At 39.1% G+C, this 26,809-nt stretch overlaps 2 protein-coding genes across 8 annotated transcripts in view; one reads left to right on the top strand and one right to left on the bottom strand.

The window, feature by feature from the left end:
- The window catches only part of taok3a (TAO kinase 3a), a 60,326-nt gene extending 45,046 nt beyond the window's left edge, over positions 1-15,280 (bottom strand). The window contains exons 1-2 of one of the 5 annotated variants that reach the window (XM_067520975.1): positions 15,122-15,272; positions 13,664-13,770 (exon numbers count right to left, since the gene is read on the bottom strand). The gene's annotated coding sequence lies outside the window, so the exon portion shown is untranslated. Of the gene's footprint in view, positions 1-9,384; positions 9,527-13,663; positions 13,771-14,617; positions 14,760-14,819; positions 15,017-15,121 lie in introns of those variants that run through there. The other 4 variants (XM_067520974.1, XM_067520978.1, XM_067520979.1 and 1 more) reach the window with 4 other exon arrangements.
- A 2,538-nt stretch (positions 15,281-17,818) lies between these two features.
- suds3 (SDS3 homolog, SIN3A corepressor complex component) lies at positions 17,819-25,998 on the top strand. Of its 3 annotated transcripts, none has more exons than XM_067520984.1 (12): positions 17,819-18,030; positions 19,644-19,713; positions 19,850-19,905; positions 20,556-20,627; positions 21,628-21,647; positions 21,756-21,912; positions 22,150-22,245; positions 22,439-22,500; positions 22,630-22,651; positions 23,054-23,177; positions 24,036-24,120; positions 25,143-25,998. In XM_067520984.1, the coding sequence occupies exons 1-12, from the start codon at positions 17,919-17,921 to the stop codon at positions 25,239-25,241; spliced, it is 975 nt and encodes a 324-aa protein (XP_067377085.1). In that variant the 5' UTR covers positions 17,819-17,918; the 3' UTR covers positions 25,242-25,998. The 3 variants fall into 3 exon arrangements, with proteins under 3 accessions (XP_067377085.1, XP_067377086.1, XP_067377087.1); XM_067520985.1 differs by having other exon boundaries at positions 17,820-18,030; positions 23,072-23,177; XM_067520986.1 differs by lacking the exon at positions 17,819-18,030 and adding an exon at positions 18,093-18,843.
- Positions 25,999-26,809: the final 811 nt, after the last annotated feature.

Below are 26,809 nucleotides of genomic sequence, written 5' to 3'. Positions count from 1 at the left end.
CAACCAGTGTGACACTAGATTAATGGTTAGTAGGATAACCAAGAACGTGTCCAAGAATTTCTCTAAAATCGACAGCCTGTGAATTTACAAATATGAATATCATCTGCTTTCACAACTTACAGTCTTCAGTTTTAGAGCTGTGTATAAGAAAAAACAAGACATTTAAAAGACTTGACTATGGGCTCTCAGAGCTTATAACAAATAATCTGGGACATCTTAAAAACCAAACTATTACTTGACTGCAGAAATAATCAGAATGATTGATGGTTTATAGTGTTAGCCCCTAATTGTCTGTCATGTACAGTAAGTGACCTCTAATTTTTTTCCTTCAAAATGAATTTTAACTTAACTTACACTTACAATACTTAACATACTACGTAACATTTCTTTTGGTTCTGTAAGTGTGCAGTTATGTGGCTTTAACATTGGACATAATAATATTGCCCGACTCAGACTAAAAATGAGACCTATCCATGCCCTGCAGATCAACGTTGGTAGTGAGGCAGAGGAAGGTAATTCCAACAAAATCTGAGCTTGCACACAGATCTTTTAAAATAACTTCTTTCAGTGACCTAAAAGTTCACTGGAGATGACCGCTGGACTAGACAATTATTTTCAGTTGCTTTGAAATATGCATCTTACATTGTAGAAGTCTCTGAAGTCTTGCAAAAAAAAAAAAAAAAAAAAAGAACCAAACCTCCCTAAATAGATAGTCAAGGCTGAGATCTTTTCATCTGCATTGAGGGCAAGCACTGGGCAAGTTTAAATGCTGTCTGAAGTCATCAGTTAAAAGTAATACCAGTATGTCAACTGCAATAGATATACCTCAAGCTTTATAAATAGGTTGTACATTTTAAAATGTTTTCGCATGTATGCATGGCACATATAGTAAATAGCACTGGTCACAGATTCTTTCACACAAAGACCTCCCCTCATTCAGTTTGAAAGGTTTTTTAGTGCAACTCCATGAATTCAAAGGGGTGCGTGTGTGTTTTTGTGGGTGGGTGTCCCTCTGGAGCAAAGCCTGGAGTTTTCTCTATTAAAACCATTCATCCTCTCTGGCAACTATCTGTGCTAGTGCCTTGTGAGCTTAGCTTTTTTGTCAGACCTGGTCAATAGCGTGTGTCTACTGTCTTGTTGCCCCCCCGCCCCCCCACCACCACACACACACACACACACACACACACACACTTAAATAAGCAAACACAGTAGTGCAGTTTCACAGAGCGCCGTCACCCGCCTGTTAAATTATTCAATAGTCACTCACAGACAATTTTGCACATCAGAGAAAGTGAGGGAGGGTTGTTCATAGAGATCACTGCTGGGCCTTGAGTTTTATAAGGATTAACAGGTTACACAAATGCAGTACTAACAAATATACACACAGCTTCAACTGAACCAAACCACAAGACTGGCTACTATTTCGTGTTTGAAGCAGGAAGGTTACATATCCCTTTACTTGGCAATCCCCCAAAACCACAATAATTGGTCCCTTCCACTTTTTTTATTTTTTTGAGTGGATTAGGCAACAGTCATAGATTCACCAAAACTATTACATATTTTACATTTTTTTTTGGAACAATTCATCTGTTTTTGGTGCTAATCAACCACCCGAATGAAAACCCATAAAGAAAGCAGCAAAGCGACTGAACCTTGATCTCAAACACATGCTACCTTTGTGCCATATTTACAGAGTGGAATAGGTTTTATAGCACAAGATAAACTGTGATAGAGAATAACAGTGACCATGGTTAAATTGCCTAGGTCCAAAAAAATATATTTGTAAAACCTATTTATTTCAGTAAAATAAAAAATAAAACATTTGTAATATTTACTTTTAAAAATGTTAAATATTAAATTTTAACTTAAAAATAAATGCATTATGAACTTTTATGGAAAGACAATGTGCTGGAACCCGTGTCAAAACCTTCTGAATCATATCTGAACCTACAGTTAGCCAACATATTAATACTTCATGTACATTTTTTGCTGCACAATGCATCTCCCATGACTGCAATTAAACATATGACTAAATGTGGGGGATTCATGTTTATGTAATTTCTTTTTACTTGGGCCATCATTTTAGAAAAAAAAAAAAAAATCTATTTTCTGAAAACCCTTGTAGGCCCCACACAGTACTAGTTCATCATTTTAAAAGCACGACTCCACCAGCGCCACCTCCTCTAAGCTGACTCACTAAACAAACACCGGTAAAGCATGTGCGTTGGATTTTATGCAAATTATTTTGTCCAAAAATCAATTAATGTGCAGCTATTTCCAGAAACTGTGCATGTGTCGTAGTCACCGTTCTAGGAGAATAAAAAAGTAAAATAAAAAATAATAAATACAAATGACACTCAAATCACCCAGGGGGTAAAACTGACCTAGATCTTCTCTTCCCACCTGGGACAAAAACTAGCTTGGCTTCTGGCTGTATCATTAAGTGTATGTACAGTAACAGCATACCACCTCTGTGACCACTTAAAACAAAGCAATGGCACTTGCACCCATGTGTTTTTTCCACATAATTTATTTTAAGCACTAAACACATTACATGACCATTTCATTTTATAGCAGGAAAATAACAAGTAAGAGAGGCACAGACATTATTATTATAGATTCGACTGAGTTATTATAACAAATAAAGCCATCTCGTACTTTTCAGCACCTACACCCTTTCCATAAGTTGAGTGGAAAGATTACTAGATAGTTTATCAAGTAATCTATTAGATACTTGCGGACAAAAAAAAGTTAGTTACTAGTCGAGTACTCACGAACAGCATGAACAATGTCCAGGCCTTTAGTGATAAAAACATTTAGAATTGTAAAGCTGAGCTGTTTGATAGGAAAAAAAAAGGCAGCGGTGGCATTTTTTTTTCCATTAAGAACAGAACAGTCAAAAAGTTTTCACATAAGTCAACTGAGAAATACAGGTGTTAGATTTAAATCATGCTTAAAAAAATATTTTGACTTCATTAGGAAAAAAATGATTGTGAAGCTCAGCCTTTGTCACTCACGCAATTTTCAATTAATCATTACTGACTACTGTCTCTTCCTGTATTTATTCTACAGCCACACCCATAGACTTATAAGCTCACAGTTCATGGATACCCCCCTCAAACACAGATTGTATTTAGCAGTTATACACAGCTTCCCCTAAAAGTAAGAGCAAAAGGTTATTCTTTTTGCCAATTTACAAAAAAAATAAAATAAAATAATTTAAAGGGTTCAGTCACTAAGCTCTCAGCTTTTGGGCACACAGTTGTTATTGACCCTAAGTAACAGAGCAAACTGCTCCTGTTGCTAAACTTGTGGAGAAGCATAGAACAGGTCATTCAATAAGCGATGGAGTTTTCATCAGTGTGTCAACAGTCATTGCCACTGGCCACATTTAGCCAGGCTCAGCTGGGGCTTGATGACTAGATGGGCCATATCAACCAGGCAATAACCCAGGGCCTGTTTACTGTATGACTGTCAGTTTCCTGCTGCAATGATTTTCATTGTGGCTGTGAAATTTTTAGCTGCACACCCAAATGTATGTGAAAGTCTACTAAAGAACAAGACATGTTTTTTTCCAAACTAATCAGATACAAATACACGAGCTTATATATGGTAGTATGTCAGACAGTATAGCACTGAGAGTCCTTTTACCTTTTTAAATGAACGCCCTGTCAATATGAATTAAATATTATTTTGGGTGTAATAGCTAAGGTGTAAGTACGCAAACAATTTAAAAATAAATCAATCAACTCTTCTGGCTCTTCAAAGACTTGTTATTGTGAGGTCCCTGACATCACAGTAACCACTGCCGTTGGTCAAATGCCCACACCAGCTAGTGAGTCATCGCGCTGATGTAGCCCCATTTTAGTTTCCCACAAGGCCATGCAAAGTAACAGAAAGTTTCAGTGTATGAGAGAAAATATGCAACTATACACAGTTTTGGCCTGTCCACATAGGGAAATGCAAACATAGAGAACATATGCAGTCATTACATTAGCTGTTATGTTTCTTTAATCAGCAGTGTGCAAGGTCACAGAGAGTGATTTTAACTCATTCACAAAGACTAGCAGCTTCAAGTGAGCTTATGTGTGAGTGTGTGTGTATAAGGGGAGGGCTGAGCGTAGAGTGAAGTGCTACACTGAAGACCAACAGGATTTTCCAATCAAGAGAAGCAGAAAGCTTAATGGAGGTATGTTGCATGTGCAATAGTGAAAGGTGTGCAAAAGAAAATAACTAGTGAGTAACACATGCAGCTGCAACTAGCTAAGATTTTTCTTTTTCATAATGAAATATTAAAGAGACTAAAATTAAAAGACAGGTGGAGCTGCCATTAGATTGAGCATCAGTGATTTAATGTAAGACACACACTGGATAGAGGAGATGCACACTCTGACTTTCTTGAAGGCCATGTTCTTGGAGGGAAAACAATGATGTCATACAGTCATTTGCCAGGGCCTCATGGGATGGTGGGGGTGTTGTGATTCACAGTTATACATTTATAGTCAGAACTCCCAGGGATGTTGAATTCATAATAGCTACAATAAAAACAACCTGCAACCAATAGTTTAACACAGAAATTTCTTTGGATTTCAGGTGCCTCTAAAGAGAGTAGAAGATTTAAAAAATTAGGTGAGGCCGGAGTGTTGATGTATTAAAGTCAGACAAACTTTGTCTTACTCACTAAATGCAAACATGATACAGTTCCCCTGTTGTTCTCAACAGTGCAATAGAAGAGCTACTAGTGTGTCATGTCAACACATTAATGTCTTGATCATCATAGCACATCAGCTGAGAATTGCAGTGGAGCTGGTTAATTTGACTCATCTGGCTGTCATGCTTAGATGGACATGTTGCTGCATGAGAAGCCTAATCATGCTAACCTTCAACCTTCCATCCTCTGCCTGAAAAAGAGAATGATCAGCCATATTGAAAGAGAGAGACAGAGAAGGAAATCACGCAGAGAAAGCCCCAAAAAGGAAACATGCATCTAGGCCACTGAGTCATTTCCCTTGTGTTTTTGCCTCTTCCTCTTCCTCTTGTTCAACTATACACTGACAGTGTAAATTATGTACATCATCACTGGGGTTTACACAAGTGGGAGAGGGCCCATGGGTTTTAGCCCTTAGGATTTCAGCTTTTTATCCCCTGTAAAGTCTGCCCGCAATTAGTTTGGGAATTAATTCAGGCTCAGAACTTAGCATCCTCCCCTCCTGTTTTAGATCTGCAGTGATTCATCCAAGCTTCTTTTACACAAACACACACAAGAGAGAGGGAGTAAAAAGTAAAATATCGGCCCTGTGGAGGATAGATTTCACCCACACAAATAGAAATATGATGTGTGGTTTGTATTAAAGAGATACAGCTGCTTTGGTCAGGCGAATTACATAAAATTAATCAATAGGAATCAGTATTCCAGCTGTAGATAAAGTCTTTAAAACCTCACAACACTTACTAATCTTGATGGTTTAAAACACTTTTTGAGACTCTACACAATAAACACAGACCCTGTTGCCAGTAAAACCAAGCTGACAAATAATATTGAGTTACACTAGGGGTATCCAACACGTTGCTCGCGAGCTACTGGCACTTTCCAAGTAATTTGTCAAAGGGTTAATTAACCCTACGTAATGTTGAAAACTTGATTAGCCAATAAACCAAATTACATGTATATCCAATCAAATTCATAAGTGTCCCGCCTTACACAAAAGGATTATTTGACAATTAGTTGCCAATCAAACTTTGAGCTGCTGTCAAACTTGATGACCCACTGGTAAACAGTGTTAGCAACTTAACGACTTTGTCACTACATTTACAGAGAATTGAGACTAATATTTTAACCTGTTTTGGAGACTTTGGAAGACTGACGAGAAAGCACGTATCGTTCTCATTATTCTCAACAAGCAGCGGGTGCGGCCGTAGGCCCCTAGCACATCCGAAAGCACTCAAAGGTGGCCCAGCAGCCCCTCCCAGCTGCAGTCAGAGCAGGGGATGTTCACCCCTCCGTGACACATCAAGACTGTAAATGAAGTTTGTTTGGGTTGCAATAAGCTATGAGAATAAATGTGACAAAATATGAGTAGCTCTCGGGCATTTTCATTTTGTAAAAGTAGCTCTCAGGGGAAAAAAAAAAAAAAAGGTTGGGCACTCCTGATTTACACTTCCCATTAAAGTACGGTCAGTCGTTGTGACATTATGTCACATCTGGTTAAGAAATGAATGACACATCTGCTGTTAAAACAATGTTTATGATTTACATTTCTGTCAACTGCCTACTAGCAACTTTCATTTCTATTATATGTTCAATTATTACGCAAAAATAAAAAATAAAAACTTAAAACATGCCGTTTGAACCTGGCTTATATTTGATAAATGCCCATAACCATAACTGTGTGCACAACCAAGCACTGAAACTTTCTTGCCTTGTGTCCTTCTAAAGGAATTGAACTGACTTTTTCTGGCAAGCATATTTAGTATCTCACCTCGGACAACAGGAAAATAGAAAATTGTTATTGTAAAGGCCGGGCTTTAGATTTTAATAAGAGTTCCAATCTGTATACTGTTCCACTGTCTGTTCTTTATTTATTCTGCAGTCTTTTTTTGTTTCTAATACTGAGGTTGCTGTTGGGATGCATTAACTTATACAACCTCTCACACCCCGTCTCTTTGGGAAGGGGGGAAGAAAAGGGGTTTGGAGAGAAGTCACTAGTTCGTTCCAGTGCATTGTCATCATTACAACCCCCACTTTAGTGTGCAGTCTGATCTCAGCAGAACGCACATATCAGATGCCAAAACTCCAACTTGTCCATAAAATCCTGTAGTCCTAGGTATATTGCCAATCGATTATTATTAAGATAAATTTTGATACTGCATATATTTGTAATAGGAACAGGGTAAAGGCCATAGATTAATAACAGGAGCCCTTTATTTAAAGCACGGAGCTCAATAAATCATAGTGTATGTTTATGTGTATGTTACGTAAGAAAGAGAGACATACGTTTGGCAGGGAGCGTGAAAGTCGATAGTCCTACTTGAGGTCGATAAGGGCCCTCATTCATCTTTAATATACTTTGCTCACGTGTGGTTTTATTTTTACTATTCAGGTTGGCCGCTTAAATTTCCCAAAACGTGGTTAACTTCTTGATACTACTGTAAAACTGAAAAGGTCCTCACATTGACCTTCTAGACTTAAATACCATCAACTGTATCAAAGTTAATCAATTGATGACTGCTTAATTACATCGTTATTTTACAGCGTTCACAAATCAGATTGTGAACAAAGTCGAGCCTGTAATTACTGGCCGTAACAGTGACTTGTACCTTGAAATTTAACCAGCTAGTAATATTGGCTTCCTCACTGCTGCTCTGCTGTAAATCAGTGGAGATGGTAGGATAGGCTCTTATCTGACATGGCCTCTGTATCACACCTACAAACAACAGCTCGACACGGGTCAAACAAGCTGTCTATGGTCTATGAAGACCAAGGAAGGGTGTGTACTTATATTGGTTTCTTTGATATCCACAGCACTCTGGGACAATAATATCCCCTGCAATTATTGTAAGGTTCATGGCCTACTGCTTTTGTAGCACTGTATATCTGTTTTATTTCTGTTTATCTATGACAAGAGCTTTTGAATGAGAGCATCTTAAGAGAGGAAATCACAATGAATGAAAGAAGTAGTGGGGCTGGGTGCCGGCTGGCAGTTTAATTGGACAATTGTTAAGTTTAACCTTTGGCTCCAAAAAAACCAAAAAGTAACAAAATAGACAGGCTAAGACACAGATTCCACTGAAAAATGAAGACAAATGAAGAAAAATGAAAAAAAAAAAAAAAAGACTGAAAAGGAAAAAATAACTCACATTTGGTCTGATTTACTACTTGTTGCCAGGGCACAACACAATCTCCCCCAGATTCATCAGAGACAAATCTCCACTTGACCCAATGGAGGCTGTCCAGTCACAGCATTAGGGTTGCACAGAGCTTGGATAGAGGCCTAGTTTTCTTCCGGGCTTGGGGGGATGGGGTCAATTTGACATACACTGTGGTAGCCCAGCAGATGAGGAGTTATCAACCACTTACGTAAGGCTCTGCGACAGCCAGACCAAAAAGGTTCAGTACAATCTTGCCGTGACATCACCATTGGGCAGGCTCATAAGCCTGCACCATTTGGTAATGCTATGGGAATGACAGCTTTTCACCAGTCATCAAACAATGCCAATGATGGCCTATGTGCCCACTGTTGTGCTGACATGAAAATCTTCAACCAACAAACCAGGGATATTTGCTTTGCAGTGGCACTTTAAAGAAACAAAAGATTGTTTAAAAAAATATTTCTCTAAATGTGCTGAATAAAAATTATGATTTACAAGTCTAGGACACAAATGCGCCTTTAACAGGCATAGCAAGCTCCTAAAATAGGCTAATGTGGTGCAGTGTATTACCTCACACCCCACTCACATCTGCAAACGTGTCCATCTCATTCAAGCATCCTAAGCCTTGCTGACAAGCCCCACTCTGCTAAGCTAGCAGTCCATACTGGCGTTTTCCCAGCCAGTTGAACGTCAGGGAGACTCAGCAGAATAGATGCTAATTGTAGGTCGAAGACATCATACAATTTTTTAAAGACCGCTATTACAGTGAACTATGTGGTTCTAAAAATACTCCTGCCTAAGCTCTTTCCTTAGGCCTTCAAGTTAAATTAAGCTCCAGACGCAAGAGTGGCAGTGTTGGGCAGACATAAGATAAGTCAGGCACCAGCAATGGTGGTCTTTTTGGATGATGATGATTAGGCTGCTGTGATTTTGTGGTATTTTAACTTGGCCTAGTCATGGAAGACAATAAAGAAGCTTGCAGATTTCACATGAGAGTTGGAGACAGATGTAGTCGGACATAACAAGGGCTGAAAAGAGGGGGGCTGGAGGGGCCAACTTATGGTCACAGCTGCAACCTCAGAGGATTGGAGGCACACATCTAATGAAGGGCTGTAATCAAGTTGCTTGTGCTAACCTCCCACACCCAGTCAGACTGACTTGCCAAAATGCCTCTCTTATGACAGAGGCTTTAGTATATTTGAGGGGGAAAAACGGTCAGTGTAATTCACATGAAAGAATAAAATATCAATACTGGATATGGTAAACAAAGCCAGATACCAAGCCTGCAGAGAGCAAACATAAAAAATATGAACCTGTCAGGTGAATGGCTAGCATGTAGCTTCAGAAAAAGGGCACAATGAATGTCTATTGATATGCGTGACATTTTAAGTATGAAATCTCAAATGGGAGACAGCTGGATCCTACCTCTCGCCAAAAGTCTCAACCAGTTGGTCAGACAAAGACAATTTTCAGCTGTGCAAGGTGGCAAGTGAACAGCAGAAGTGGCACACTCACTGGGGAGGCATTTGCTGATGAGACATCTGTTGGGCTGTGACTTCCTCCCCTCCGAGACAGCTTTCAGTAGACCAAGGCCATGACTCAGGCTTGCACCAGCTGCTGGGCCATGATTCGATCCATCTCACATTTTTCCCTTTGACTGTTATCATGGTCAATGGGAAAAAATCGTGAAGTAAAAGCTGATTCAGACAGGGTTTCTCAATATGACTTGGTCTCCTGGACATGGCCAGCAAGATTTGAAAAAATTTAAAACATACTGTATATACATATCAAAAGCCATTTTCCGTGTGTACCGTACAAATGTAAAACACACATATTCAATTAAATTGAAGACATAGCTAATGGTGCCTATTTTGAATTCCTTCATGCCTAGAAGAGGGCTTAGGAATGCACTGTGAACATGGGCAAATGTATGCAGTTCTTATGACCAGGTAAAACAAAAAAAAGGTCTTACTGCTACTGAAGATTAATCCTGTTACCAAATATCTATGCTGCTTCAGTCTTGCTGGCTTCCCAAAACCAAGAACTTGAAGCACTGCAGAGTTTTGCTATCTTTTAAAACTAGTAGAGGAGAAGTGGTAGGGAGGGCATATTTCTCCTTGTCATCTGAGACAGCATTCCTATATTAGACGTGCTAAACCAGATCACTGCAGAACATTAAGCCTGACAGCAGCTTTTTAATATTTGATGCACTCTGCTACCGTCGCATAAACCACCTAACTGCTGTGCAACCGGCTAAACTGTTAATTCTCAAATACATTTTTCAAAAGTCATCCTTCGGTCACATGGATTTGGAGAAACATTCTTTGTTTTCAACAGAGAATTTTGAGAGATGCTGAGGTGACTTAGTATGCAGAAAGAGAAATGTGTTTTTTATGTCTACACGTTGCCCTGTGTGCAAGATAAAACCTTCTCATTCTCCACCAGTATCACGGTTTTCAACTTTTGGAAAATATCATAATGGCTGTCTCCCAGACACGTAGAGCTGATCTTGCCAGTAAACCTTATCTTGGCGAGCAAGGAAGGGTTGGTGGAAAGCCATAAAACATATGAGCCTACAAGTGTCCCTGTCATGGTTCTTTGACAGCAGAGCAGCTAAACCTAACAGTGACAACCACATGAACCTGCACAACCTGTCAGGAGAACAGGAGTGTCACACACACTGGTAAGACATCTCTTTGTAGACAATAGCTGGGATAGAGACGACTGTCCAAAGCTGTCATCAGTGTTAATTAAAAAGACCCAGGTTCTGCAATGTCACAAGATGGCCTGTATGCCTTCTGGTTGTTCTAAGACAAGTCAGGATTCAAGTGAGACTGAAGGAAATTGCATGAGACACTGCAGTATTAGAAAAGCTGTGAAGCAGAAGCTAAAACAGGCATAGAGATGTCATGCTAATGGTTGCAACTACTGTAGCTTGTTTTACAGGATGGAAGTGACTGCTTTATAGTCAACTGCTGTACTACAAACAGATAGGCATGCGGAAAATAGAAATGTTTGTAATTGAAGCAACAATATTAAGCAGTTCAGAATCTAGCTAGCTGTACTGCTTGGTACTCTAAATCTATCGAGAGAATCACATACTGGTTCTGTGTCAAAGCCTGTGGCATCTCATACATTTGTGCAAGGTACCCTCTCTTATCAGCATGCAACACACAGGGTTTAGCCTTCTCTCAGAACTTAGAACAGCGATCCTCACTCGAAGATCTTTAGGAGGAAGCATTTTTGCAATGTTACCAATGCTGTTCAGCAGGTCTGTATCAAGGGCGTGCTCTGACAGCAACACAATATCATGGAGTATCTGCCCAAAAAATTATTATAATAAAAAAAAAAAAAGGGTTATATACTGTGACTTTAAGTGGACAATGTTGTGGTTTCTATTTTGTTCATGAATCGTCCTCCTCTTTATTAAAGCTCATGTAAAGACATAATCTCTAGTCAGGACAGAGACTAGCCTAACCAATATAACAAAAGATTCAGAGCCACAATTAATTTAGTAATAAGTTTTCCATCAAAAATGCTGGTGTTACCATGCTGAATCTGTTGTGTAACAGGCCTCTAGAAAGCTGGTTGTAGGGTAAAGGGTTGGACATAACAAGATTAAACTTAAACTTTACTCATGCCCTCCACTCTGACCTTGCAGTCACACTAAAGCAAAGTTTTTCCCACAAAGAAAGTTGCATCTTAAAACACTTTTAAGTGTTGCGATAAAAATGATAAGAGGCCAACTTTCTGTCACCTCTGGTACGTCCTATCATTTCTCATTGTCACTGCCAAAATAAAGCAATCACCCAATATTAATGTTTTTAGTTTGGGATAGCTGTGGCTCAGGGGGGTAGGACATATAGCCACCAACCACAGGTTGTTGGTAAAACATGGGGTTTGTAATGCTGAAACCACATAATGAACTCAAGTCCTTGTTTTAAAAATAAATAAATAAATACTTTTTTAATACAGCACATTCCTCTTGTAGCATGTGGAAGCACAGCCCAAAAATGTGTATCGAATTTGACCTGAGGACATGAACACCTGCCTTTAGTGTGAACATGTCTGGCCTCCACCCCACCCCGTCTCTGACAGCCACATCAGCCAATTGTCAGAAGCAGCTGATGTGTCCGTCTTTTCCCGTTGCATCCATCAGCATTTGTGCACACACAGAACTAGCACTCAAAGCGATTTGTGCAAAATCATGAGGAATCCTGACTAACATCTCAATAATCTCTCACACGACTAAAAAAAGATATGAATGTTATTATGGTTATGACTGCCTCTGTCTGTTTGAAGGAAGCTTGTTGTCACATTACGTATAGACCTGTGCCATCCAGAGCCAAATAAAAGCAGAGGACAACCTAATTTATTCATCCACTGAACTGAATTTATACACTAAAATATAGCGCACAAATTATGTGCTTATTAAAAATTTCTCTTTGACTTTTGGACTTGAAATTCTTATATTTCCCAACCTGCATTTTAAAAAGCTTCTACCACACCAGATTTGGACAACTTCACTTGGTTTCAAATGTACATTAAACAAATTGAAACAAGCATTTAGCTTATCTAACGTGTATATCAACACACATAGTAAACTCATAAAATCATAGAGTATAATCGTAAATGCTAAAATGCTCCAGATACCATCAGGAACAAGGAAGTGTGTCATTTTCGGTTCTCTCTCTCTGTTGCATGGTCAATACATTGACAATGAGCCTACTAGATAAAAGTGATGCTAGCAAGCAGGACTGAAACAATTCCTCAAGAAACTACTTGCACAAATGTAAAATGGATATCAGTTTGATTTATATTTGATATGAAGATTATTTATTCTGCATATCTAAAACTATGTAAATATCTGCAACTGAAAGTCGAACACACATGAATGGCAAAAGTGATATAATTTGAAAAGGAAAGTGATGTTGTGGACATTTAAAATGACAATTGTTAATAGGTGAAATGTCACTGAATATCTGAAATGTTCTTTCAGACATGGAGGCACTGTATTATACAGTAGATATCTGCAACAGTTATCCAGTCTAGCAGTTTAATGTTAAAACAGCTTGACACAGCTTGGCTCAGACACCATCTCACTCTGACCAACCAAAAGTATGCTGTAGCTCTTTTTGTTTGACTTAATTAAGTTGCTGTTACTGTCAAACTGCAACAGAAATTATGTGTGTCCCCGGTTACAGGAGATGTTCACCTTTTACACAAAGCTGCAGTAACTTCTTTAATTAGAATATCTGCTGTGAGACCATGTTTTTACAAGCCTAAATGCTTTTCTGTATAGAAAACAGATCCGTTGTCATACAAAGGCTCACAGTTTCTGCAGTGAAATGAAGAAGGTGAGTTTAGATGTGTCAAACCACATCAAATCTGTCTTTACAGTTTTAGTTACAGACGAACCTGAAAAGTACTTTAGATACACGAAATAAGTTTAGTTTTGACAGATAAGAATTTCAATTTAAGAATTAAAAATATTAGGTATTTATTTTAAAACAATACCAATTTCCATAATGTGTTTATGGGACATAGCTTATTTATTTTGTACATTTTCTATTGCTTTTATTAAAGCAAAATTATTTCTTATCCACTTGCTTGAATAATGGATGGGATAACCAATAGAATCTTCAATTACAAAAATAATTGATAGCTGAACGGCTACTAATGAGGGGGAGAATTCAAACCCTTTGATTTCCTTTAACCAAAGCTGCAAAACCTGAAGAGGTCCCTAAAAACTCTGTACTATAAACGTCATGGCAATTAGATTTAAAGCACATACCTTGAAACTTGTTAAAAGTCACTTTCTTTCCCCTCAAACGATCTCATTCCATTTAACTGTGACTGGCACTACTTTCTCAGCATTATGTCAGGGCAAACAATTCCATTCTGCAAAACAAAATGTGTCTTAATTTTGTTTGTGCTTTTTCATCCGTTCTATGCAACAGTGAGCCGAGGGATAATGCAAGAAAAAATAAAAATCCATCCGAATGACATGCGGGTGCAACGTCCTAACATGGGATTGAATTCTGGTGATCCGTGTCTGAAGCTGCGTGGGTACGCGTCTTAAAATAAATCTTTACAAATGACACACTTTAGCAGTGACACATGGCTCTGCTGCCTCTCACTCATGCGCTCTGCACACAAGAGATGACATCATGTTGGGTCAGCTTGGGTTTTAGTGCTCTGCTTGCCATGTACATCTGCCATTTCGAGCGCGTCATGTTAGTCTACGTTCACTTTTAACCAAACGCTGCCCTGCGTGCAGGTGCTGGATCTCTCGTAGCATTCAGACCAGGAAGGACTTATGATATGAAAGACTAATGACCTCCGATTTTTGAATTGAGTGCATGCAGGCCAACAGTACTATCACAACCGCGCAAAAGAAAACTGTCAAGAATGGAGAGAGTGCTCGAACGATTAACGATTGCACAGAGGCGTAGTAAATATAAGTGAAATACGGTTCTGGTTGTGTGTAGTGGACGTTACAAGATGAAAGCCATTGTGACTGTGCGTTGATAGTAAAATCTCACTCATAACAATGTAGGATCCAACGGAAGGTACCAGTCTTGTTTAATGTGACACACTTACACAGTCTGAACGACACTGCCCGACAATATACAGACATGGCACCACGCACAAGTTTATCTAAATAGCGTCCAGCGGGCTTGTCGTGTTTAAACCCCTCCACGGTCCACTTCATTACAACCGGTCATCCATTACTCTTCGTACTCACCCCCTGAGGAACAAACCAAACAAGCCAAGCGTCTTCCCCAGTCAGTTCACAGCGCGAAAAAAAAATAATAATAATAATAAAAATTTTAAAAAAAATCAATCAACAAACATGCACTTGGCTCCAAACCGTTAAAAAAAAGCAAACCTACGCACTTAAGTTAACCCCAGCGGGCTGGTTCTGCTCTAACGTAACGTTTACTCACCACCTCTGAGAAGAGCGGCGTTCAAACAACAAGCCTGAACAACGCAGAAAACCAGTCGAAACGTGCTCGTTTGCAACTACAGGGGCAATATTTTAGCGCCGCTGCTCATTTCTAGCCACTTTTACCGCTTTGACATTTAGCTACAGTAGCTTAGCTGCTGAGACAAGAGGAAGTGTCATTTCAGTTTGCGAGCGCGAGGCTGTGGCACGAGCTGTTAACCGTTAAAGAGAAGAAGGAGGAGGAGGAGGGGGGCAAACAGCGAGAGCAACACGACAACAGAGGGGGGGTAAAAAGAAGCTCACCTGTTGAAAAACTCGTCTTTGCTGAACAACGTACGGACTTCAACAGGATTCTGTCCGAAAGTGAAGATGTCGGTGTGACTTTGCGAAGTGCTTGTCAGTTGGTCTGGACTTCCTGAATGACGGAGCACAACCCCTCGCCCGGGTTTGACAGTTAGTCTGACAGACGGGCGGAAATAAAGTTGTCTCGTGTACTGAAGGATGTGCACATTGCAGGCTTAGTTTCACAAAAAATAATATATATATATTTTTTTATTCTTTTTTTTTTGTAAATGCGTTCATTCCGATTACCCAAGTCGAATACATGTTTATAGGCTAAAGCACGTGCATATACTACGTTAAGATGATTTCCATTATATTACATTATTATCATAGTTAATGCTGACAGCCCTACATATTAGTTATTTTTCACTGTATTAAAAATGCATGAACTGAGTCATCCTGCTTCTATTGCAACTTCAGAGATGAGAATCCAGCGCCTTTCTTGAAAATCGTCAGTATAATGCTGCCACCTGCTGTTGCGCTGTTAAAAGGATAAGCTCGTATGTGTGTCGATTTTCAGCTTGCTTCCCCGATCGCTAGTTTGGAGTATACGTATGGAAATAGGCCTATTAAACTTGGCTCATCACTATTTCAAAACTACCCCCCTGTCTCTAACAGAAAAACTCCTCCAGATGATATAATCAGGAGGCGCTTTCCGTTCAGATGATGTCACCTGGAGGTGCAGGCTGACCAAGACTTCAGCGTAACTGACGTTATAGTAATTGAAAATATAACGGACATCCGGAGGACTTGCCCAGCTGAAAGCAGAGAGTTTTTAAAAAAATACTCCAGGTTACATGACTCTTTCCACTTTACATTACTTTCACTGTGCAAAATTCAAGAAGGTAATGTTGTAATTTGAATTTTACTACACTCATTTATTTTTATGTTAGTTACTTTGCAAATGAAGATTTAAAAAGTAAATCATCATACCTGGTTTTACACATACTAGTTAAAATTAGCTTTGTCAAAGTTGTGTTGATTTTGTTATACACCAAGTTGCTAGGTAACACTGCGCTTTTGGCCCTTTTTTTAATTAACCTCGGACTTGTCGTTGCCACGTTTTTCGCATTGGAAAGTTTGCTTGCTGTTTACTGCACAAAGGTAAAATAAGTTCAAAATAAATATTTTCTTTTTATAAAACAATGTGCAAATTCCTATATGAGTTAAAAGTCTTCAGTACTAAATACGAGGTCACGCACGAAGCAGACCAGACGAACCAGTATCGAGTTTTTGAAGATGTGTCGAAGCCTCGCTTCATTTTGCTTATTTAAAGTTGCAGAGTCTATTTAAAATTGATTTAATTTGATCATATAGGGTTTTTTGAACAAAACCACAACAAAGCATAAACCATTCTGTATTATAATCAGCTGTTTTATCTTTATTCTTACATTCATATGTAATATTAATGATTTGGCAGCAGTTGTCGCCATGTCTAACGTGTCAAACAGCAACTCAACAGTGTTTTTATAAACAGTTTGTGTTACCAGTACCTCAGTCAGATTCATTCCTAAAAAAAATCTGTTTGTGCTTTTAGTTTTATACCTAAACTAAATTTTACAGTATGTACCTGGTCCTCTAACTAAAGTATTTTAAGTGGTACTCCTACTTGTAGTACTTCTTAAGATGAGAACTTGTAGTTTTACTTCGGGATTACGTTTTTTGCATGCACGGATATATTTCTGAAAGGGCCTTATCTCGGAGGGGCCCAGCAGCCTGAGATGTCAGGGAACCTAACTCTGGGAGTCCTGTATAGGAAGGTTAAATGGTCAGTGTTTCAAACCAAATGTGGCCAATTCTGTTGTAATAATAATGTCAGGTCCAGAAGTCAGGTTATTCAAACATGACTGGTGAAATCCAACACCAGTATCTGAAGATGAAACAATAACCTAAGAAGTCAAGCCTGAATGGAACTGATCAGTCTTATCCCATTCAGGGTAGTGGATTTCATTCATACCCAAAGTTCCAATCTACCCAAAATAAAAACAAGATGAGCATCCTTAGTACCTCAGATATTAAAATGTGTCAATTTTTATCTTGCACTTTTTTACATTTCTCTATAAAACTTTTAAAAACCTTTCCATAACAAGGTCATTACATGTGTGTTAAGTTGTCTGACCAGCAATCCAAAGACTTTAAGCAGATGATCTCCTCTGTGGTAGAATCCATTATCCACCCAAAAAGCACACAAACACACAAATTCACTGTACCACTTAGCTACACACCAGATGGGACTCAAAACCCCAATTCCAGGTCTTGTGGTGCATATCTTTGGATAAAACTATAGTATAAGCAAGTTTTATCCAAAGTTAAAGCACTGGGAAATAGACATAGGACAGGAATACGCCTTAAGCGTTGGTTGCTTAACTGAAAACCGTGGGATTTTATTGATGCAAGCCCCTTGACTTTTCTCATTCATGGCAAAAACTAAAAGAACCGACCACAAAGCCGACCTATTGCCCCTGATGTTCGGAAATACGCCTGCCTAAATGTCTTACCCTATAAGTCTAGATATGTTTTTAAAAAAATAATTATTGGACGGTATCAGTTATCTTACACGTTTTGTTTAAATGCATTGCATTATTTGGTTCAAATGACTTTTTCCAAACCACATGCTGAAATCGGTAACATTTCGTACAGGCATGGGGTCAGTCAGCTTGATACGCGAGGGTCCTGTCACTGTAGGCGCTGTTGCAAGCAAGCTGCAAAACACAATCGATTGTTTATTTTGTGTTTGTTTACATTTTCCAACGAACAAATGGCTTCGACTTTACTATCACCTATAGTGGATTATTACAATGACGAAGAAGAACTCGATAGCGTAGATGACGACGAGGATCGGAGTTTCAGGGGAAGAGACTCAGAAGAAGGTAACGTTAAAGGAAAATACCACAAGCTCACTGGCCGTTGGGCTGCGTCTACTTGTGGGGAAAGAAACGGAAATGCTCGGATATTGCTTCATGTCTCTATATTTTGAACGCAACTTTTGATTTAATTTACAAAATAAGTTGGAATCGTAACCGTTTTCTCGTACAATGTATCGTACATTGTTTTAGGGCTCCCAATGTAAAATTTTAGAGCCTGTTTCCAAAGGTGTAAAGCTAGTACAAGCGCAACTTTAGCCTCCTAGCTACATAACGTGTTAGCTAACGCTGTCAACTCGATAAACATTTCAGAAGCATGTGATGTAACCACACTAGACAATTCGCTCACATTTAAAGGGCGCTTCCAGTGGTGATAGAAACTTTAACCCATGATTGACGACAATAAAACCCATATATCGCTGTTTGTTTACATGCTAACTAATGGTAGCTAGACTACCTGAATCGCAACGCGTGAGGCGTCAGTCACACTAGCAGTACAGATAGGCTCTAACGTTATTGTGCAGTAAACTTTCGCCAACAAAATTTGACTATAATTCCAAACCATGCGTTGTAAAACTTCTACAACTGACCTGGACTAATACAGTTTTATTTAAGAAAAGCCCAATTTGTAGTGCAGAGCGTTAATTAGCCAACTGGCTACGTAACGTTAGCTCAAGAGCATTGACGGATCGGCAGGCAGGCAAACCCCTGCGTACTGTGTCCACTGCACTGCCCTTTTCACACAATTGAGTGAGACAGGACGGATTGCAGTCAAAGAGAAAAAAGACGAGAAAAGCAAGGCGATGACAACACTACAAGGTTGGCTTTTTTTCCTGAGATTGACTTCTACGCGAGCAGCAGGACTTCTTTCTTCCTCCTGCGGACATGTTTAGTGGTCTGTTATGACTAACTACGTGAGCTAGAATCGGGTCACTTTTCAAACAGTAGACTGGGCTAACTTGCGCTAGCACCATTAGTGCTAAGCGAAAATGAAAGCTGCTGTGTCAGCTTTATATGACTGGGCCTTGCCCTGTTCTTGCGTTTGTTTGAAGGTAAAGCTGAATTAAATGTTTCGGTCGGTGCTTATAAACTTGGCTCTCAGATTTGTCATATCTCAGGCCTCTGGGTTAAATATGCTAGTGTCGCCCTGAGAGTTGCAGTTGGACTGACAGCTCGACAAAGTTAATGTAATCGGGGATTGTTTCTGATCAGTCTCACCATGCGGCAGAGTAATAATAAAAATTTCATTGGATAAGATTGACAGAAAATAAGGAACACGGATATCAGCAGTACACATTAGCCTTGTCAAACTTTTCTCATACGTCAATCTGAGAATGTACAGCGCATGATTTTTCGTGGCGAAGTTGGATCTTTCCTGATCAAACTCGCCGGTCGGCATTTCCAAACAGGGTGTTCACCATTACCTTGCTAGTGCCACGCATTGCACAGATGTCTGCTGTCTGTCTGTAAAGTCAGCGTAATAGCATTAAGCTTGTGTTTGACATCCTTGAAATGACATAGTTAGGTCTTGCCGCAGCAAGCTGAAAGGATCATTTCTTTCAATCAGTTTTTATTTAATTGTGAGATAGTTTCCAAGTAAATGTCTTCTCCTGTCACAGACACAGAGGATGCCAGTGAAACAGACCTTGCCAAGCATGATGAGGATGACTATGTGGAAATCAAAGAGCAGTAAGTATTTTGCTATCCATGGATCAGCTGTTTTAACTTGAATCAAAATAATTTGAAGGTGAATGTTTTGTGTAACTGCCCTAATACTGCACACAATAAAGGGAAAGTCATCACCTGTGGTTTTATGTCATTGCAGAATGTACCAAGACAAGCTGGCCTCTCTGAAAAGACAGCTGCAGCAACTACAGGAAGGCAATAACATTGATTTTTCTTTTGTGATTAGAGGTTCCATATGTTTTTGAGTGCTGCGTTTTGTTGCGTGGGATTTGTGTGATGCTTCATGATCATTGAAGAGTTTTGAAGCACATAGCCAAAGGCTTACTTGTTACTTTTAGTGGTGGTTGAGGATTACACGAGCAGGCCTTAGAGGCAGTTTCACTGGCAGTTTGAAAGTCATTGTCTGTCTAACTAATGAAACCCAATGACAAACAGATGGTAACTGATGATGAGTGTTCTTTGCCATAAACAGCTTCTTAAAAATAATAAAGATTGATGTTTACTGATACCTTGATGCAAGGTTTTGTAGCACAGTAGGCTGCCCTTTGAGCTTTTTATGGCTAAGTCTAATGTTGAAATTGAGGCACTAGATTATTTGCTAATCTAAATGTAGGTGCAGTGTCAATGTTAACAAGTGTAGACTGTGGGTTATTGCTGGGAGTTAAAGTTGTAGGATGGAAACATTTTTACAAAAAAGTTGTCTAGATTTGATGATTTTTCTTTGAGTTTTCTCACTCTCGCCCTACATAAACATCTCGGTCATAATTAATACTGTAAAATCATTCCATCAAATGAGGTCTTTCATGAGTCTTTACATTTTGGACATTGACTCATTATCTTTGCAGGTACACTGCAGGAGTATCAGAAGAGGATGAAGAAACTAGACCAGCAGTACAAAGAGAGACTCCGAAATGCCGGTAAGTTGAGCTGTTGGCTTCAGAGCACACTGTTCCTTCGGGCGTATCTACTTGAGCCATGTTGGGAGCCGATTATCTAAATTTTTATGTAAATGCTTGTTGATTTTTGGTTTGTTTAGCCACCTTTTGGAAATGAGAATTAGGAGAACGAAACCTCCTCCAAACAAGTGTTAGCGGATGTATAGGAAGACAAGCATTGGCTATGGAAGCAATGAAATTCTATCCAAAGATTTGCTTGAGCCTTCGAGGTTGACATGTGTCAGTCAAGATGTACAAAACTGACCACAGGTGTAGTCTGGGTTAGTGCTCGTGAGCCTATTAGTGGCATTAACACCAGTGAGAAACAGAGATTGTATAAATTGACCCCCATTTCAGACCCGATCAATAGTTTGTTCAGCTATGATTGAATAATGTAATGTGACAAACTTTGTTGACCTTGTTTTCCTAGTATTACAGTAATATTTTACATGTTTTACATAGTTTACATAACGTACTGTTGTGTTGACAGCGTCTCTCCATCCAGTTAAAGAAACCATATTATAATTAATTGCAGGAACAGAAATAGTCTGATTTGACAAGGACTGAGCCATCTCCCTCGTCTTCCTACCATTTGCTTGTTGTGTTAGTTATATATTTTTGTTGAGTCAGTGGCTCATGTGTAATGGGCTTTTTCCATTGGTTCCTAAATGTGCCAGATTTTTATGTAATAAGTCTTTGCTGTTTGTTGTGCCCAGAATGACCCACATTAGTCCCTCTGGTACAAAATGATTGCAAAAGGGGTAAAACACAGCTAAAGGTAGATTCCTAATTCCCAGCTGTGTTATTTTCTTCTTTGTTTTACGATGTTTTAAGGGTGTTATTTATTCTTTCTCCTCTTCTTGATCATTCTCTTTTGTAATCTTGAAGGTCCAAAGCAGATTTTAAGATTCAACACATATGACAACCTTGAATCTGTGTTTGTTCTACATGATCAGCTATGTTTTTTATTTTCTTTTTACAGATCTTTTTCTTCAACTTGAGGTAAGCATGCTTAAAAATTGCCATATATGGAACTTAAATTTTCTTTTTGAATATTACATTATATTCCCATCTACATTTCCATCATTGCCATTTGTCAACCTTGTGCAGACAGAGCAAGTGGAGAGGAACTACATCAAGGAGAAGAAGGCAGCTGTGAAGGAGTTTGACGATAAGAAGGTTGAACTCAAGGAAAACCTAATTGCCGAGCTGGAGGAGAAGAAGAAGATGATCGAGAACGAGAAATTAACAATGGAGCTGACAGGCGGTAAGGGAGCCAGAACACAATTAATAATCAGAGACTTGCTGAGCAGAAGGAAAAGAAATGGCTAAAAAGTATGTGGGTGGAAGTGAGAGTTTTTCCTCTCTGCATACTTAAATCGGACTTTCAGATACTGTTAAAAAAAAAAAAAACATCTTATCACTTAAAATGTTGACCTTTCTTGTCCAGGTTTTACACTGTTAGGATCTCGCTGTTTTATTCCATTATTTTGTTCGTTTACAGACTCTATGGAAGTCAAACCTATCATGACTCGGAAACTGCGAAGACGGCCCAACGATCCGGTCCCTATACCAGACAAACGGAGAAAACCTGCTCCAGATATCCCACATAATGGCTATAGTTAGTTTAGTGAATACGAAAGCAGCAAATAATTCCGTATTAGTGTTACAGGTACTATTTGTATTTTTGCACTTCTTGTGGACAGGTTTTGTTTTCAGTCAGAGGGGAGATCACAGGTCAGAGTCAGCTAAGTCTGTGCTTGATTGTTGAAAAATTCCCTAACTCTTCAAACCTCAGCTAAACTATTTGTTAACAGATGAACAAATAATGGAAGATCTAAGAACACTTAATAAGGTAAGTGTTTCTGAATTTCTCCATATTTCTTCATATACAATATTTGTTATATTCTTCACACATTATACATCTTTTCCATTTTTTTTGATAATTATTCCTTTTCTAAATCTCACACCTCCTCTTTTACAGCTTAAGTCACCGAAACGACCAGGTATGTTAGTGCTCACCATGTGCAGTTAGTTTCCAATAACGATGTACATGCAGTTCTCTGGTTTAAGAAGTAGTTTGTTAGGGAAGTAGGTATATTCACTGATTCGCTTATTAAGTTATGTGGGAAAATTGAAAACCAGCTCGTGTCTGTGAAGTACAGAGCTACAGCCCAGTTAGTTCAGCTTAATTCATTTTAGCCGAAATGTAGTAGTTCAGCATAGACTCACCACAATATAAAATGATATGTTGCTTTTACACACAACACATCAGTTAGTTACCTGTTCCTAGTCTTAGTCCTAATAACTTAAGCTAACTATCTAGCTAACTCAGCAAATGAACAATTCTGTTATTTGAACATTAAAATATTTATATGTCATTAGTTTTGCATGGCTGTATTAACCAGGTGTCTCTGCCTGCATAGTGTCTCCCTCTTCACCAGAGCACATCCCCTCCACTCCCATGGAAAGCCCGTCCCAACGGTACGAGGCCCGCATCGAGGAGGGGAAACTTTACTACGACAAAAGATGGTAAATGTAAAGTTTGATCCTTCAGAAAAGCATCTCAGTGCCGTTTCTCACGCAGCGTGACTACAACTTGTCTCACCACTAGATGGCCACATTGTCATCTGGTTGTTTGGCCTTCAGAAGAGACCTCTTTTTGTCTGGGCTACAAAAAAAGATATTGCTTAAAAAGCCACTGAACAAGTGCTGCTACTTGAAGCCACGTTAAAAACACATATGTAGTGAAGATGGCTGCATTTGAATCGGTGATTTATTCTGCTGTGATGCAGATTTAAAGATAATACAAAGTCCTTGACCAGGCACAGCTCAGATGCCCTTCTGTTTGAGACTGTCTGACACATGTCAGAACACAAGGTTATTTAACGAGGGGTAAAAATAATGAAATTCTGTTTTATTAGCTGCTTTCATGTAGACCGATGGGTAGGGAGATGAAAGGAGTGAGCTGTGAGGTATGTGCTCTATTCTTTAAAGGCAAAGTCTGATTTATTCGCGTTGCTGAAGAGAACGCAGCCGCCTCCACCGGAAAGCCTTCCCTAAGAGCCACAGAGTGACACATGTGTCATTATACTTTAGTGGGCCCTTAATGATCAAGTGCTTTGATTTGTCCGTATCGTCTGCAGGCTTGGGTCTGTCCTCTGATGGTTTGGAGCCATTAAAAAAAAAGGGGGGGAACAGACATTTTGTTTTGACTTTCCAGTCCAATTATCTATTTAGTGCTATCTCAGGAGGAATGTTGTTTATTCAGCTGGGTGAAATAATGTATAATGAACCCCTCTCCTGTCTGCACTCATTTCGCTTCCTCATGCTACACAGTGAATGCTGAATTTGTGTGTGTGTGTGTGTGTGTGTGTGTTATTTTGACAGGTACCATAAGAGCCAAGCCATTTACCTGGAGTCAAAGGACAACACAAAGATCAGCTGTGTCATCAGCTCAGTGGGAACCAATGAGGTGAGCTTCAGTTCTCATCCAGCTGCTGTCATATACAGAACTGGCTTTATCCGTCAAAATATGTTATGTTATTCTAAATTTCCCTTATTGTTAACAAATCAAATAAAAAGAGCCATTTGATGGCTTGACATGTTGTCTGAAAGCCATTACAACAATGGGTGACATGTTTCCTCTTTATCACAAACGCCATCCTGCTGCTAATACTCACTAGAAGACAGAATGTGTGTAAATACCCAGCTAATAATATTTCCCAATATTTAATTCTGTTTGAGCAGCATTATATGGCGACTTCACCAATTTTCAACTTGCATTCTTTGGCTTTCGTTAAGTTTATTAATGCTTTTAAACTTTCCTCTGACTTCCCTATGTTTAAAATATCACATCACCCGGAGAAGTTTTTAATCATTAGCAGTTCAGATGATGTCATCTGGGGGAGCTCTGGAAAACCAAGTTGACCATGAATACAAACTCCATAGTGTCAGAACCAGATGATATTATCTGAACCGAAGATTTCTCCAAGTGATGTCATCTGGAGGTATTTTTCAGGGGAGGTCAAAGGAAAGTTGAAAGTTTAATGGCATTTATGTACATGTACTAACCAAACTAGAACAAAAAAAAAGTTCAAAACAAATGAAGGGATCCTTTAACTTAAAAATCCACTGCCCAGCTGCTTAAAGAAAATGACTGAGCTTGTTCTAAAAATGAAACACTTGACCTAATTTTAAAGCATTATGTATTCAGTAACAGCAAAGATGCTTGGATTCACAGCCACAGATGCAGTTTATTGGCAGTAAAAAAAAAAAAAAAATCCTGAACATCACCAGTCTTTTAAATATTAGTTTTGCGGTGGAGGGTTTGGAAATACTAAGTGCTCGAGGGGTTTTATGCAAAGAGATACGAGCCGCAGCTTTATTTTACTTTTGTTCAGCTACTTACACATTCTAATTTACCATGTTAACGCTTTGTGATGCATTATTTCAAAATGACTTCTGAGCGTTGAAGTATTTTCGCTTTTCTTTCAGATTTGGGTAAGGAAGACAAGCGACAGTACAAAGATGAGGATCTACCTGGGGCAGCTGCAGAGGGGAGCGTTTGTCATCCGTCGACGATCGGCTGCGTGAAACATCGCCCCCCCGCACACCCCCCAACCTCCATCTGTTCATTTGTCCATCCATCAACCAACGCGATCATCCAGTTGTCCTATTTGGTGCAACTCAGTTGAGTTTGACATGTGGGCTCTTATTCATCATTATATACACTACCCTCCACCCCACACACTCACACACAGTCTTCAGTCTTCTCATGCAAATGTTTCCCACATGAACCAAATACCAGTACAGTAAAACATAACTGTAAACACGACTGTTTACCAGAATTATTCGTCACTGTGTGGCACATGTACAAATGATGTTTGTGATCAGAAAGGACTTCGCTTTGGTTTGGCCTCATGCTTTCCAACGCACCATGCAGTCTAATTTACGTTTATCAATGTTTTTTTTTTTTTTTTTTTAAATAAAGTTATTTTCATACCATTAAAGCTGTCTCACTGGGGACGTATTAAACCAAGCACTGAAAGACAAGATGAAACATTTGCTTCAGGTTTGGGTGAATCTCATTAAAACCTCAACAAAAGAAATATGTGTACATACTTTTTTTTTTTTCTTTTTTTTTATTGTCATTAAGAAATGGAGACTGATATGCCCATAAATGTATTAAACCTTTTATTTCATTGCTGTTGAAAAATGATTTCTATGTTGATATTTGTCAGTTTGCCTATCCTGTGCATTTGCAAACGATCTGGTTCAACTGCATTTGCATGTGGAGCATTAGGTTGACTTGTACTGTTTTCCATTTTATTAAAATGTTATTTGCCTTTTATCACTTTGAGTTGCTAATTTAATGACTCACACAAGCACAAAAACACAGTAAATGAATCTCCAGAAATGAGACTTCCCCTTGACTGCATGGCATCCTCTAAATAAAACTCAGCATAATACTTGTGCAAACCTTTGCACCCATCTCTAAGCTTACACCTTTAAGGCTTCGCTCCCTCCTGAGGAAAAGCACTAACATCCCCAGCAGCATATTAATGATGCCACCTGTGCTTAAAAAGTTCAAAGCTATATTGGATGTGGATATGTCCGTTGGATATGTCTGGAATATGAACCAATCACGCATCCAGTTGTGCTTCCTCATTCACTGTAATAGAATCTGGGGGGGGGGAGATGATGTATTTGTGAACAAAATGGCAGAACATCTGGCTGCTGAGGTAAAGGCTGCTTAAATACGAGTTCTTAATACGCTTGGATCAGACGGAGCCTACACTGCATGAGCTTCATGAATCCAGACAATTTGACAATGCTTCACTTTATGCAGTCTGTTCTTTGGTGCTGAGTGGGGAGTGGTCATTTGGAGCCTTGTGGACAACACAGGTTTGATGCAAGCAGCCAGACTGAGCTAAAACAGCAAATTTGCGGGACAGAAAAACCAAACTGAGCTGAAAGATGCTCCCACACTGCAGAGCTGGATGAAGCTGCAGACTGTTCATTCTCTTTTTGAGTCGGTCGGTGCCATCAAATTCCAAATGAGCCAATATTTTCCATGAAATGATGAAATATGTCAGTTTCAACATCGGATGTGTTGTTTATGTTCTATTGTGAATAAAATGTGGTTTGATGAGATTGGCAAA

The sequence above is a fragment of the Channa argus genome, chromosome 11 (assembly GCF_033026475.1).
Source record: "Channa argus isolate prfri chromosome 11, Channa argus male v1.0, whole genome shotgun sequence".
NCBI lineage: Eukaryota > Metazoa > Chordata > Actinopteri > Anabantiformes > Channidae > Channa > Channa argus.
Note: the sequence above shows the minus strand (reverse complement) of the source record. Positions and strands in the feature narration are given on the sequence as shown.